The sequence below is a fragment of the Grus americana genome, chromosome 8 (genome assembly GCF_028858705.1).
Source record: "Grus americana isolate bGruAme1 chromosome 8, bGruAme1.mat, whole genome shotgun sequence".
Taxonomy (NCBI): Eukaryota; Metazoa; Chordata; class Aves; order Gruiformes; family Gruidae; genus Grus; species Grus americana.
This window is the reverse complement of record NC_072859.1, coordinates 25,334,765-25,348,351: the sequence shown is the minus strand read 5'-3', so window position 1 is coordinate 25,348,351 and position 13,587 is coordinate 25,334,765. Positions and strand designations below refer to the sequence as shown.

General features: G+C 38.1%; 1 protein-coding gene across 1 annotated transcript in view; it reads left to right on the top strand.

The window, feature by feature from the left end:
* Positions 1–13,587, top strand: part of TESK2 (testis associated actin remodelling kinase 2) — an 83,769-nt gene that overhangs the window by 32,246 nt on the left and 37,936 nt on the right. Inside the window, exon 4 of the mRNA XM_054833302.1 lies at positions 4,709–4,757. Within this exon, the coding sequence (XP_054689277.1) occupies positions 4,709–4,757 (49 nt within the window). The remainder of the gene's footprint in view (positions 1–4,708; positions 4,758–13,587) is intronic.

Genomic DNA, 13,587 nt, shown 5'->3' with positions numbered 1-13,587 from the left:
ACTGTAATTACTGGGGTTAGGGAAACCAGAGATTTGGAGCATTTCTTCACTTCCTTGCTAGCTTGTGTCCCATTTAAAGTCAATGCTGTTCAAGGCTTGGGTTAGATCTGGTACCAGGGTTATGAAAGGTCTGGTGTATGCTTGTAAATATTTTTCACTGCTTTGCTGCCTCTGTAAATGCTGATGTGCTGCAATAGTCATGAGTTTTGACTCAAATCAAAGTAAGGAAACAGGGTTGGAAAGGACTCAAGAAATCTCTCTTATTGTGCCCTAGGCTGGAAGTCTTAGGGCTGCATCCTGAGAGAACTGATACCTTTTCATTCTGGTAATGTCTTACAGATGTGTTTTTCTCATTTTCACAAATGAAGTGGTGTGCTAACATAGATTCTCTATCTCTTGTGCTGTCTCTTAAATTAGTGTATCTTCAATTTCGAGATAGAGTTTCAGTGTTTAATATCACTACTGTTTGCATGAATTTTTTTTTTTTATTTGATCTGTACCTTGGGGACTTAATGTAAAACATTCTGTACACAGAAAGCCTTAGCTTGTGTCTTAAATGCTGTCACGGGAGTGCTTGTAGATATTGCTGCGTGTTTGGGAGTGAGCGTGCTGGCAGATTGAGTCATTGACTAAACCCTCCTTCTTGTGTGTGCACGCACATACACCAATAAGCAAACAGTGTGCATATTACATGAGCTTCTTTCAAGGAGAATTTTATTTCATCTCCTTTCAGACAAGTCTAGCACCCTGGGAACACAATACCTTTTTTTTTTTTGTGTGTGTGCAATTTTCTCCTGTCAAATTTTCCTTTTTGTGAGATTACTTGTGATTGACTGTGTTACAATAGGCAGAAGGATGGCTTTTGTCTTATAACATACTCTGTCCTGTACTGAACAGTGCTTTAACAGAGAAGAAAAATACTTTTACTTCACTCTGCATTAATGTGGTTATCAAAAAGGAGTATTTTAGAAATGCTGTGCACAAGACAGCAGAAGAGAGGCTGTAGGTGTTGTATATGATATGTTTCAGAAAGGATAGATTAAATGCCTTACCTCTGTGTCTGGAATCAAATTGCAAGTGTAGAAAACTGAAAACACATTTTAAATCTAGCATGGTGCCTAAATCATTAAGAAGGGTCTTAATGCAGACTTAATATTCTTACTCACTCTCTTCTGTCTCCAACAGTCAATACAACGAAGTAAGTATGTGTCTTTTGACCTTGTTTCTCTCTTTGTGTTACTGAGCTCATATAGGAGACTTTTGCATTGGTGTGTTTGGTTTGTTTCTTATGTTTAATGTTATCATCAATCTGCTGAATTTTCTCATACAAGCAGTAGATTTCAGAAGGCATCAATTTATTTTGTTGGACTGTAGCTGCCCCAGGTTTATCCACAGAATGCAACATGTCCCAGTGAAGTTCTTTTAATGGGAAGCATGTGTTCAATGTCTAGATGTCCACAGTGGCTGTATAATCTGGATATTAGTTTTCCTTGATTTATCAAGGAGGCAAAAGATTGCGGGCTGAGGCTACAGGTCTTGGTCTCCCTCTTCCTGTTCAGAATTGTCTCCCTTGCAGTCAGACTGAACTGAAAGCAGTTTGAGTAAGTGCTGTAATGGACTTAGAAATATGCAGAGTACCTTCTATTGCTCTTGTCTAGGAGGGCAGGTATTCCAGATTGATCGAGGAATAGCCTGGTTTATGGAAAGAGACTTCCACCATCTGAACATTGGTGACATTTGTTAGAAAGCATTCTGTGGTGGAAACTTGCTGCGCTGTATTTAGTAAGGTGGACTCAAATAGCATCTTTCATATATGCAGCTTCTGGGGAAACTTTTCCAACCACTAGTTGGGATTTTGGAAGTGCTTCAGCTTTCCTGATAAGGCCAGATACACTGTCTTCAAAATGAACTTCCTTAAGTCTGCAAATTGTCTCTTGTTTTGTGGATGACTGGCTCATTGAAGCTTCTTCCAACTAGAAAAGCTTATAGGAAGTGTAACCTTTGGCTGACAAGACATTCTGCTGAAGTTCACCTACAAGCACATTTTGGCTCTGGAGACAGTGCGTCTAGCCAACAGGAATAATCTCAGCTGTTCTGGACCAGTGTGTCAGCTTCCTATCCACAGAACTTGGAATCTCATCTGGGGCGATCTCAGAAATTGAAATCTTATGTGAAGTCTTCCTTCGTAATTGTATTTCCTGGTAGCAGCTGCATGTATTATCTTTTAGTGAAAATGCTTTCCAACAGTGTTTTGTAGCAATACTTGGCTTAACCAAGAGGCTTATTATTGCTTGATACAGCAGCTAAGAAGAGGTTTTCCAGGAATTTGGATCACTAGGGGTCTATTCTATCAATCTGTTTTCCAGAGTCTGAAAACTGAGATTCTTGACACAAAGTTTAAATGGTTTCAGTATGTTGCTTGTAAACTCATTAATTCTGTCTTTATTAGTGTATCTGATTTCTCTTTTCCTGGGTAATAACTTCTAAATATGTGGGGTTTATAAATGTATCTTTATGTCCAGCTTTTTACCATGAGATCATGATATTGAGCTCTGTTTTTAATTTCTGATTTAAAGTTAGAAATGTATGTCTGTTTCCCAATAGAAACCCTAAATGTTTAAGAATTTTTGAACTCTTGCTCTTGGTAACTTGAGCCAGTGTGTCTTTCCTGCCTTAAATGTAGGTTCACAAAGGTAATGAATATGTTTCCATTGAGACTTCTCTTGACCAAAACAGGTTGGCAGAAAAAGTTAAGTTCTACCAGTCTTTGGGTGACAGTGATGTTTTTCCTGTTTGATAAAGATGAGACAAGAAATGTAATTTTGCCAAAATTTTGATAAATTCTTAATTGCATTCATATTTTAAAATCAAGTCATATACAATGAATTCCTAATTTGAAAGTAATGTGTTACACCTTTACAAAGAAGAGTTGATACATAGATGAAAACATTATTATTTTTTATTACTTAGCCTCAGTTTTTGTTGAATGAAAATACCGCAGTACTGGGTTAACCTTGTGTCATTAGCATGTTTCATATAAGAAAAAATAATACTTTCAAAAGTTGTCTAATAGCAGAACTGATCTCTTGGATTTTTTTTCCATTTCTGCTTGTGAATAAGGCTATTAACACCATGGTTGATGGCTCTGGAGACTTTGAGAATGCATTAAGGAAGAAATAGATTTCTGCTCTGGAGGAGTCTGGATTTCTTAGTCTCAGGAAGCTTGATTTGTCAACTGGCTTACAAAATTGTTCATATGCAATTGCTGTATGAAGTGAAATTCAGAAACAGCAATGTTTTGAGTAGATGGTATATCTAAAATAACCCTTCTTCCCTTTTCCCCTGAATACCTGGTTGTGCCCTATTGCTCTTCATTAAACAAGAGGAATTGGATTTTCACTGTCTGTCACAATTTGCATATTTAATTCAGGGGATATTATTTGAGGTGAGAGCAGGCTATAGACATTGAAGTACAAGTCCTGCTTCTTGTTTGGTTATAAAAACAGATTTCCACAGCTCAGCTTATGCAAAGGACCTTACCTATATTATTTTTCTTTGGCTGCTTGTAATTTACCAGTCAGCTGTTAGACAAGAGAACAGTGAGGATCATTCATTTCTTCAAAAGCAGCTTAGCTGAACTAGTGCTACGTGTGTCTTGCATCATTTTGTTTTTAAATTCGGAAGTGTTTGAGGATATAAAAGGTCCTTTTCCTTCAAGTTGTTCTCCACAGGATTCCCCTGTCACATTTAATGAAATCATGCATTTTTACTCCTTGCTTGCAAAGTGGAAATCTCTGAACATTGTGGAAATTATAGACAATGTGGTTTTGCTTGTTGAGACCAAAATCTAAATGCTAAAATGGAAAATTAGTTAATCTAAAACTAACCAATACTTAACTGTGCAAGGAGGGCTCTAAAGTGCATACAACTTAGGTTTTACTGAACTTTCTCATGGGAGATGTTTACTGTTAATATTAATTTGCATTTTGTCACTTAAGTTCAGCTTGGTGGTAAAAATGAGCTTTCATTTGTTCCTTGTATGTTAAATGTATAGCACATTCTTTATGCTTTCCAGAAAAAACAAGGGTGACAGTCATTACTATTAACAGCAGGAGTCTGAACCTTGTGCGTGTAGGTAACTTTTGTGGAATGTGTGTATATTGGATACTATTGAAACTTGCTTCGATCGAAGTGTTGGAAATAGCAGGTTGGGGAGGGGAAGTATGCTGCACGTATGTGCCCTCATATTCCTGAGTGGTTAGGAACAGGATAGGACGAAACATCTTTATGCTTAAGCAGCAAAATGCAAAGGGAAGTAATTTTCTATTTATGCAGACCAACAGTGGATTACTTGGCTTAAACTTCCTTAAAACAGAACTCTGAGACTGTTCCTTTCTGCATAAATCGTTATATGCTGCCCTTTGCTTATAGTGAAATTAGTGACTTTCCATCCTGAGTTTCAGCTGTCTCCTGTGCTCTCTTGGAACTGCTAATTCAAATTATATTGTAGTGTAGACACATGATTTTGTTTTGTATTGAGACTTTTAAATAATCAATGTTGAGGTATGCAGTATCTGTGAGGCTGAATTTTTCTTTTTCCTTCTTTCTTGGCATAGCAAGTACTTCTTATTATCCTGGTTTCTTTAAAGAAAAATAAAGAGGGGGGGGAAAAAAGCCCAAACCACTTTTCTTTTCTTGTTTCTTGTAGGTTTATGGGTGTCTGTGTGCATCAAGGACAGCTGCACGCACTTACTGAGGTAAGACTGTTTCCTGATATACATACTCAATATGACACAATTCTCAGGCGAGATTCTGCAACTGCTGTTCACCATGAGTGGTAGTTTCTCTTATGTTGACTAGTGAGTTAAGCACATGCTATTTGCTGTGTAGTGGAATCAGGCCTCAGAACAGTACTTTGTTCATAGCCCTTGTATGTCTTTCACATCAGAAGCGCTTATTACGATGAAAAAAAAATCACAGTAGGAACATAAAATTTCACTGATAATATTCAACATGAGAGATGTGGATTACCGTTGAGCTGCTCCTAAATATTATTTGTTTCAGTGACATTGCATTGTATTTAAGTCTTATTTATGCTCCAGTTGTGTGTATGTTTCACAGGTGAATCAAGGATGTTTCAGCTGGCTGATATTAGTGCATTCAGTCCCTACTACTTTCTTATTTGGAATAACATCAATATTACAGCTTAATCTGGGTCCCATAAAAAGGAATTATTCCATTGCCCATATACCCTGGCCAAGATCTAGGTATCAAATGAGAAATTGACGTTTCTGTTCATGTGAGTCTTCCCACCAGGTTTTACTGGATTGTATGTTTAATACGCTTGTAAACTGCTCAGGAAAAACAAGAAGGGAGTATTCCCTTGTTAGGAACAGTGTTGCTTGTTTTGAGACAAAATCAATAAAATGTTTTTTCTGCTGGTTTAGTTTGAGTACAGATTGAGGGGAAACTTATGTTTTGTAAAGTTAATGTTTCTTATTTACTTCTATTTTGTAGGAACTGCTCAAATAAAAGATTAACCCTTTCCCACCCCCAAAGACAAGTATGTTATTAATTAGTAATTAAAACAGGTTCCTGGTATGCTTGCCAAGAACTACTGTAAAACGAGAAGATTGGATAGCTGTATGCCAATTATCAGGATACTTGTGGCTGTCATTTTTTGTAACTTTCATATGCAATTCTGAGACAAAGGTGCATGTATGTGGGCAATGCATTTCTTTACCATCTGGTGTGACAGTTCTAGTTCTAGCTACTATTAGAGTGATGCACACTAGTTCACAGTGGCCATATGTGTAGTGTAAGAACAAAGATAAAGACACTTTCAGAAGTTTCAAGATACAGGACATGTGAGGGGTCCTTTGATATGAGAGGGATAGTTTATTTGATTTCTCCTTTTATTTTTTTCTTCTTTTTTTCCTGTGCTCAGAAGAGGAAACATTTCTAAGATTTAGCATTAGATGGGTGATCAAATCCTTCAGGCAGGCTTTGCTAACATTATTACCAATTTCTTTTGGACCTCCGATCAGTTAAAATGGGGACATTTCAGGTCCTTCCACTTATTAAACATGTCCTAGGATACACAGAGCTTCATAACACTTCGTTGTACTAAATCTTGGCAGATCTTCCTCAGTGTGGGTTTTTTTTGTTTGTTTCCCCCCATCATCCCAGTTGCTTGCCATTTACATGTCCCTCCCCACCCAGAAAGCCAAGAAAATGAAACCAGCACAGATGCTTCCTCATGGAGAGCTAACTTTGTAGCTGCTTGCTTTGTTCAGTTATTTTTGAGTTCTTGGCAAGCAAATAAATCTAAGAGAGACTTCAAAGAATAACTTTTTATAGTTATAATTCAGAATAATAGAAGAGATTCCTGAAACATCTTGAGACTAAAGAGGAAAAGTTTCAGACTGAAGAAGATTGTTGCAAAATTTTGAGAAACAGATTAGCTTTAGTGACATGTTATAAAAGTACATGTAGTGATCCTTGCTTTTCTTATGTGGACCAAGGTGGACATTTAATGCCTTTAATAGGAAAATCCCAACCGAAGGCCATCATAAGTTCATGTTGTCGGGAATCCCCACAATTTTGTCCAATACAGTAGTTGTTCTTTGTTTTTACAGAGCTTTTAAAAGTTAAGAGCTGTCCGTGTTCCAAGTGGTGGAATTAGTTGTGTTTTCTGGCAACAGTAGTGGCATTTTTCATCTTGAAGTGTGCATAGAGTAATGGTTGAGTTCTAAAGACTTCTGGAGGTTGGAGAAGGGGGCTGAAATGGCTAGCTGAAGGAATTATTAGTAAGATGGGCATGGTGAATCACCACTTCAAATATAGCCCAGGAGGATAAACAAATCAGCCACTGTCTCATGGCTTTTTTCAGCTTGTGGTTCAAAAAAGTGGTCTCCTAGCTTCCAGTGCTCAACATAATTGATACTAGCCCGATGCTACTAGCACTCAGAACTTCTGCCAGGGTTTCATTATTTTGGACATGAAACTGTTAATTCAGAGGCCCATTGCTCAATAGGTGTGTGAGTCACTGCAAGGAGAATCTTCTCTTGCATGAGTCTATGCTGGACCTGTTCCGTAAGGAGCTTAATTATCCCTTCTTGTGTTTTGACAGTACAGTGGATGATATGCCTAAGTAAAAGGGATAGAACATCACTTAGACCTTATGTCTGAGGGCATGATGGGAAATCGTGTTTGTTTCTATGTATATGTTTCCATGACAGAAGTTGAGAACTTGTGGCAAATGTTCTAGAGGACTTATGTTTAATAGCCTCCTGTGCTATTAACAGGGAGGGCAACAACAACAAATGGTCTTAGAGGAGCCTTGAGGATTTTACAAGCCTGTTAAGGGGCTACATTAGGAATATACAGCACTTTGTTACTGGAAGGCAGAGTCTGAAGCGTTAGAGATTTCTTTTCTTGCATGTTTAAACACACAGGAGGCTAAACACGGTGGATCATGCAGAGCAGGTTTTTTGCTTGAGGAAGGTGTTGATTGTATGTAGGCCTTGGGTTTTTTCCTTTTGGCAGCATTTTACATTGTTTTAATTGTTCTCTCTCAAGTGGTTTTTGTTTCTAAAACTGTTGGGCGAGAAGCAGTTTCTGTTTGGTTTGGTTTGGTTTTTTCAAAATAAGAATGGAATTGTTTCATTATAGACTGCAGTAGGACTTTGGCCTTGTTCTGAGTCCACGGTCTTATCAGTTTTGAAAATCCAATATTGTTTTCGAAGTTCTACTCAAGCCAGAAGCTATGTCATATGCCTCTTCTGTAGTAGCTCAGTTATCTATCCTTAGAGTCACAGAATAGGTTAGACTGGCAGGGACCTCTGTCCTTGCAAGCACATAATTAAGAAACATTTAAGGAGAGTGAAGTAGGTGCTTTAATAGGTGTACCACTCAGATGAGCTGGCAGGTGTTAGATTGCCTCGCTAACTTTGAGCGGATGGGCACAGATTTGCTGTGCTCATTTTCTGTAAAACCAGGAACTGGGTATTCCTTTCTCAGTGTTCAGCTCTAATCTGTAGTTAGTGATTTGTTTCTGTAGCTACAAGAATCTGCAGGGCTTCCTGCTGTACTTGCATGCCTCTTCAACCTAGTCTCAGACTCTCCTTCAAGCCTCTCTGTTTTCCAGACACCTTCCTAGTCTGACAACTCTCTATTCACTTCTATTTCTTAATTTCCTGGCACACAGCATCCTCAGACTTGGAGAAACTTGCATAGTAGTACAGGCTCTGGTGTCAGTTAGCATGAGATGCTGCTGAGCATTCAGAGACCAGATCTGAGCCACTGCCAGGAGGTTAGCAGACCGCGTACACTCCAAGGGACATGAAGCTGTGAGCCAGTTAGTGTGGAGCAGCCATGGCTTAGCAGCAGTAGTGTACGATCTCATCCCATGTACATTTAGCATGAAATAGATGCATGAACAAGCACCCATTTTAGATGGGAGGCAAATTTATTTGTGCTTTGTAGGTTCTATAGGCCGATGCTATTACACTGAAGCAGATAACATACAGTCTAGCATATAAAAACCACGTAATACCTTTTTGTGGATCTTAAATTATTTGTTGAACTCTAAGCCCATTTATCTGAATTTCTGAGAGAGAGATCAAGCTAAAATCTTGTTATAATTAGATGTATATATATGCACAGAACGAGTCATACAGCTTGATAATTTCTTCTTGAAGGAAATTAAAACCCTGACAGCTGTGTGTATAGAAGATGAGGAAGGGAGAGTTGTTATGCGTTGATTGGGATATCTTGGAATTGCAGTGCTCTGCAAACAATAGCTAATTGTTACAACAGAAGTTTTATGGCTGCTATTCATACTGAATGATAGTAAAAAAAGTGCACAAATGCTCTGTTGCCACAATCTGAAGCTGTAGCTTTACTTGCTCAGTGCAGGATCTGACACACATTGGAGCTTTCTCGGGCAGGGAGCAGGGCTGTGGCAGTATGATAGGAACACATGATCTGTAGTGGAGGGGTGGACAGTATTGTTTCAACCAGTGGCTGGATCTGCTGTCTGCCTGACATGCCTCTCCCGCAGCCTTTCGGTCTGTGTTCTTGCTGGTGTACTACCTGGTCAGTTCTGATTCCGTCCCAAGTATTTGGTGTGGTATTAGATGTTTCATGGATCTAAGAGTATATTTGGGCAGCCTTGGTTTTAAGGTGCTGTATATGTGGCATTGGAACAATGGTGAGAGAACTGTAAGGGACGAGCCAGCCTTTCTGTGCACCTGGCTCCTCCAGTGCATCCCATTCAGTGAGTTCTCCTTATCAGCTGCCTCACGTACTGCACCTTACAGGTCCTGTGTGCAGGGGTGCACAAAAATGCCTTGAAGTCTGAAACGTTTCCTGGGTGCTCAGAGTGGTGTTGTCTGAAATAATGCGTGCTGGCAATGTATAGTATGGACAACAGAGTTTAATGCAGTTGTATGTGGCAAAAAGTGCTGTATAAAAAAATCTTGACTACTGCTTTAACTCTTTTTGTTTTGTTTTTAAGAGAATACACAGAATTCTTTGAATATGTGCATGTTTTCAGTTCAATTAATCTTTTTATAGCCGTGTCATGAACTCCAGGAAAAAAATTTAATATGGAAATCCTTCTAGACATGTTAATTTTTATCTTGGGCAAGAAAATTGCTATTGGACAATTTTGACATGTTGGACCCTAGCAGCTTACTGAATTTGACACTGCTGTTTTTACCATCAACCACAATTAATTGTTTTGAGACAAGAATGCTGCTATGTAGCAATTTGGAAAAGACTTTTTTTTTCCCCTTTTCCTTCCTTGCACAGTGTATCCCTTTTGTATTCCTAAAGTTCATCTTAATGAAAGAGCTTGTGGCTTTTGAAGACAGAGGGTTATTTTCAATAAGTTCCTCTGTGATAACTGAAACCTTTCCTTTTCTGCTTTTCCTCCCAACAGCAATAACTTAAGTAAACTATAAATGCAATTAGTGGAGTTTCAGGCCTTTGGAGAACTTCCTTTTTTTTTTAGGTTTGTTTGTTTTTGTTTTGTTTTTTTTTTTTTTTACTGTTGGAAATAGCACTGATTGGGAAGAAAAATGTTAAAAGCTTAAAATTCTCAGAATTATTACAATTGTGCTGAGTTAGCCTTTTACAAGGAAGGGAAAGTAAGTTCTTCCAGCAAGAAAGTTCTTCTGATATACAGCTTTCACAAGCAGAATCCATAATTAAAAATATTTAATTTTCCTCCTTCTTTTTCCCTCCCTTCAGTTCTTAGGCACCTTTCTACGGAGAGCCTTTGACCCTGGAATGGAGAAAACCAGACAGGCATCACTTAGGTCTCCTCTTCTAAATCTTTATGCTGCAGCAAAAGTTGTAGGCGTACATTGCCTTCCAGATGGCAATTGCACACTTTTGAGAGTTTTAAAAAGCCCTGAAACACCATTCCTTCCCTGCTCCTTTCTCCCCCCCGTGTCTTGTAACACTTGCTAATCCCTACTGGTGTTATTCCACCAGTGTGATTCATGTTGTTTGAATAACTTCAGTTTTACTCATGTGACACTGCAAATATTTAACTCGGCTTTGGTGATCACAGTAGGCTAGCCTGTCAACCCTAGAGAACTTAATGTCTTTAGAACTGTAGTTCCTATTATCAGTCATTCCGTAAATATTCCATACGGCAAAGGAATTGTTCACAGTTTAGGTATTACCTATTTACCAGCTCAGGTTTAGTTCCTGGATAAGATGGCTGTGGTGGTTGTCCCTCAAAAAAGAGAATAGCTGCAGTGCTAACTTGATTAGCCTGAGCTTGGAGACAACTGAAGAGAAGATGAAAGTTGTGTTAAAGGTGGCACCAAGTAGAAAATTAAAGGAAATGAAGGGACTCTCAATGTCATCCTATTAGAAAATGTTAATCTGCTGGATACTGCTGTCCAATTTCTAGGGGAAAAAAAAAAGTAGACAATTATTAGGGAAACCCTTTACTTCATGTAAGATTAAAGGTTTAGGTATTACCCAATGTATACAGTCAAGCCATACTGGTTAGAGGCTTCCACATCAGTTTGTGTTCCTTGATATTTTGTGCTTTTCATAAGCTACTCTTGCTTATTGAAATCTTCCTTAGGCACTTTATATAGTCTTTCTGACTGTAGTATTGAAAAAGAAAAACTCAAGAGGAGGAGCAAAAAAGTGGAGGGGTAGGGAATCTCTAGAGATGTTTTGGTCCTTTTGCCTCTCCTCAGATTTGGTCCCTAATGCTGGTCCAATTTGGTCTCATTTGCATACATAGAGCATCTTCCTTGAGTATATTAGAGGTCTCACGCAGTATGTCAAGTTACTTACTTTATGGTCTTGTGGAACCGGCAACTGCTGTGACTTTGAAGTGAGCAACTGGGCAAACTTTCTCTTGGATGGTTTTGTTGACAGCTCTGAGAATATACCTGTTAATTCTAAATTCTTTACACACAATAGTGTAAAAAAGATGGAATTTACTTTGAAGTAACTTAAAAAAAGATTAATATGCTATGATGACAAAGAATATCTTTCAGACAACTTTCAGCAGCCAACAGGTGGCATTTTTAAATGCCTCCTGGCTCTAGGATGTTACAGAAGGACCGCTGTTTAAACTTTGTAAGAACTCTAAGTATGTGTAAAATTCTGCAGATTAAATTGATCCTTATAATCTCTCAGCCAATGAATAGCATGACCTGTGGATTAATACTGTAATAAATCTCTACTTGCATGCTTTATTCTTTTTGTCCTTAGTTCAGATATTTTTTTTGTAGCACTCATTAGAGCTACAGTTCATTTTATATACTTCCCTGAGAATAAGAAGAAGAGGAGTTCTTTCAGTGTGCTGTACTGGTGCCAGTGCTGGAAAATGTAATGTGTAGAGGCAATCTGGGCTTTTTCAGGTATAAAACCCAAGTACCAAAAGTGTTTAGTCTTACTCAAAATGCATCAGAGACGTTGGGTCCTCTGTTAAACTAGGGTTACTTTGTACCCCTACTGGTATGGACTTGGGTATTAGAACTGAGTATATTTAATTCCAGGAAAATATGCTTTGATGGCAAGGATGGTTATGTGGTATAAAACTAGAGTACCTATTGCTATTATTTGCTTGCCCCTTTTGCTGCTTTTGTTGTAGGACTGGAAGTCCAGCCAGCACACGTCTGTGTTATTTCCTCTGTTAATTTGGTTGTTTGGGTTCGTTAGCTTTTTCCTTACAGGAGTCATTAAGAGTCAGGCCTTGCATATACTTGCTTCGGGGTCAAGAGAAAACCATTCATCTGGACCCCAGGGATTTGACCTCTAGAGAAGAGTAATGGTAACCTTGTCAGATGCAGCAGTAGTTGCACTCCCCCTTAATGACTGAGGACTGTGTGAGAAGTTCGCTGTAGGACCTGAGGAGAAGAGTAAGGGTCATGGCAGCAGAAGTAGGGTTTAAAACAGAGCGGGAAATAACTCGAGTGTTAGGAAGACTAGGCTAGTCTGCAATGGAAAAGGTGAGAAATCAATCCATTTCATTGTAACTGTTTTTTCCAGCACTAAAATAAAATGAATATATCACATAAGATGTCTGTTAGGACTGTTCACTACCTGCATAGTGCTTTATCTTTCTGTTCTTGAGAAAAAGAACTTATGTCACCACAGAAAAATTGTTGCAAGCTAATAGATGCTTTGAAATATCTAGTTAATTCTGTCATCCTTTTTAAAAATACATAGAACTGTGAAGTTTTTACTTTAGGGAATAGAGTTAAGGTGAACCTGCAAAATGCAAAAATCTCTTTTACTGTGTGTCTGCTTACTGGCACCTGTGAATATCGGCTTAATGGTTTTGGGTTAAAAAAACCCAACCAACTAAACATGTACAGAAAGACAAGTCTATTGCCTGCACTTCATTGTGCATGAATACCAGGCCTAAGTTAGGAAGAACTGAAAGTATCACCTTTGTCGCATACAGCAGCTATCGTGCTGAAAGGGCACAGGCGTAGGTCATAGGGACTTTTCTTAGACCCAAAAAGGTTAGGAAGCTTCTGTTTATTTTCCAAGATGAATGTGTTTATAACACAGCAAATGAAGTCTCTAGCAATATCTTTTTGAAATTTTAAAGATTCTGAATCTTTAAAGTGATAAGCCTTGGGATGTGCCTCAGATTTCTTGTATCAAAGTACATTTTTAGCTTTTGCTTAAATTATTGTGATATTAAAAAAAGAGAAATATAAATTTGAATATTAGGTACTTGTATGTGTGTATGTATCTGAAATAAGTTATTTTAATAGCTTTGTCCAGGACCACATGTAGACCTTGTGCTTTTTCTTGTTACTGTGTAGCTTGCAAAATGATTCCTAGTACATCTTTGATCGTTTTGAAATACAGTTATTTTTTTTTATAAACTTGTTTCAGTGCAGACACTTCCCTTCATCTCTTGATTGTTCATAACAATTTTAAAAATACTTGTCAACACTTGAGCCATATTTGGTCTTAGTTTTGCACTCTTCACAGCATATGGAATATGAGTTTCAGTTTTGCTGTAACAGTTCACTTAGGTTCTCACTTTAATTTATAAAATGACTGAATGCACTCTCAGCAAATGTTGAT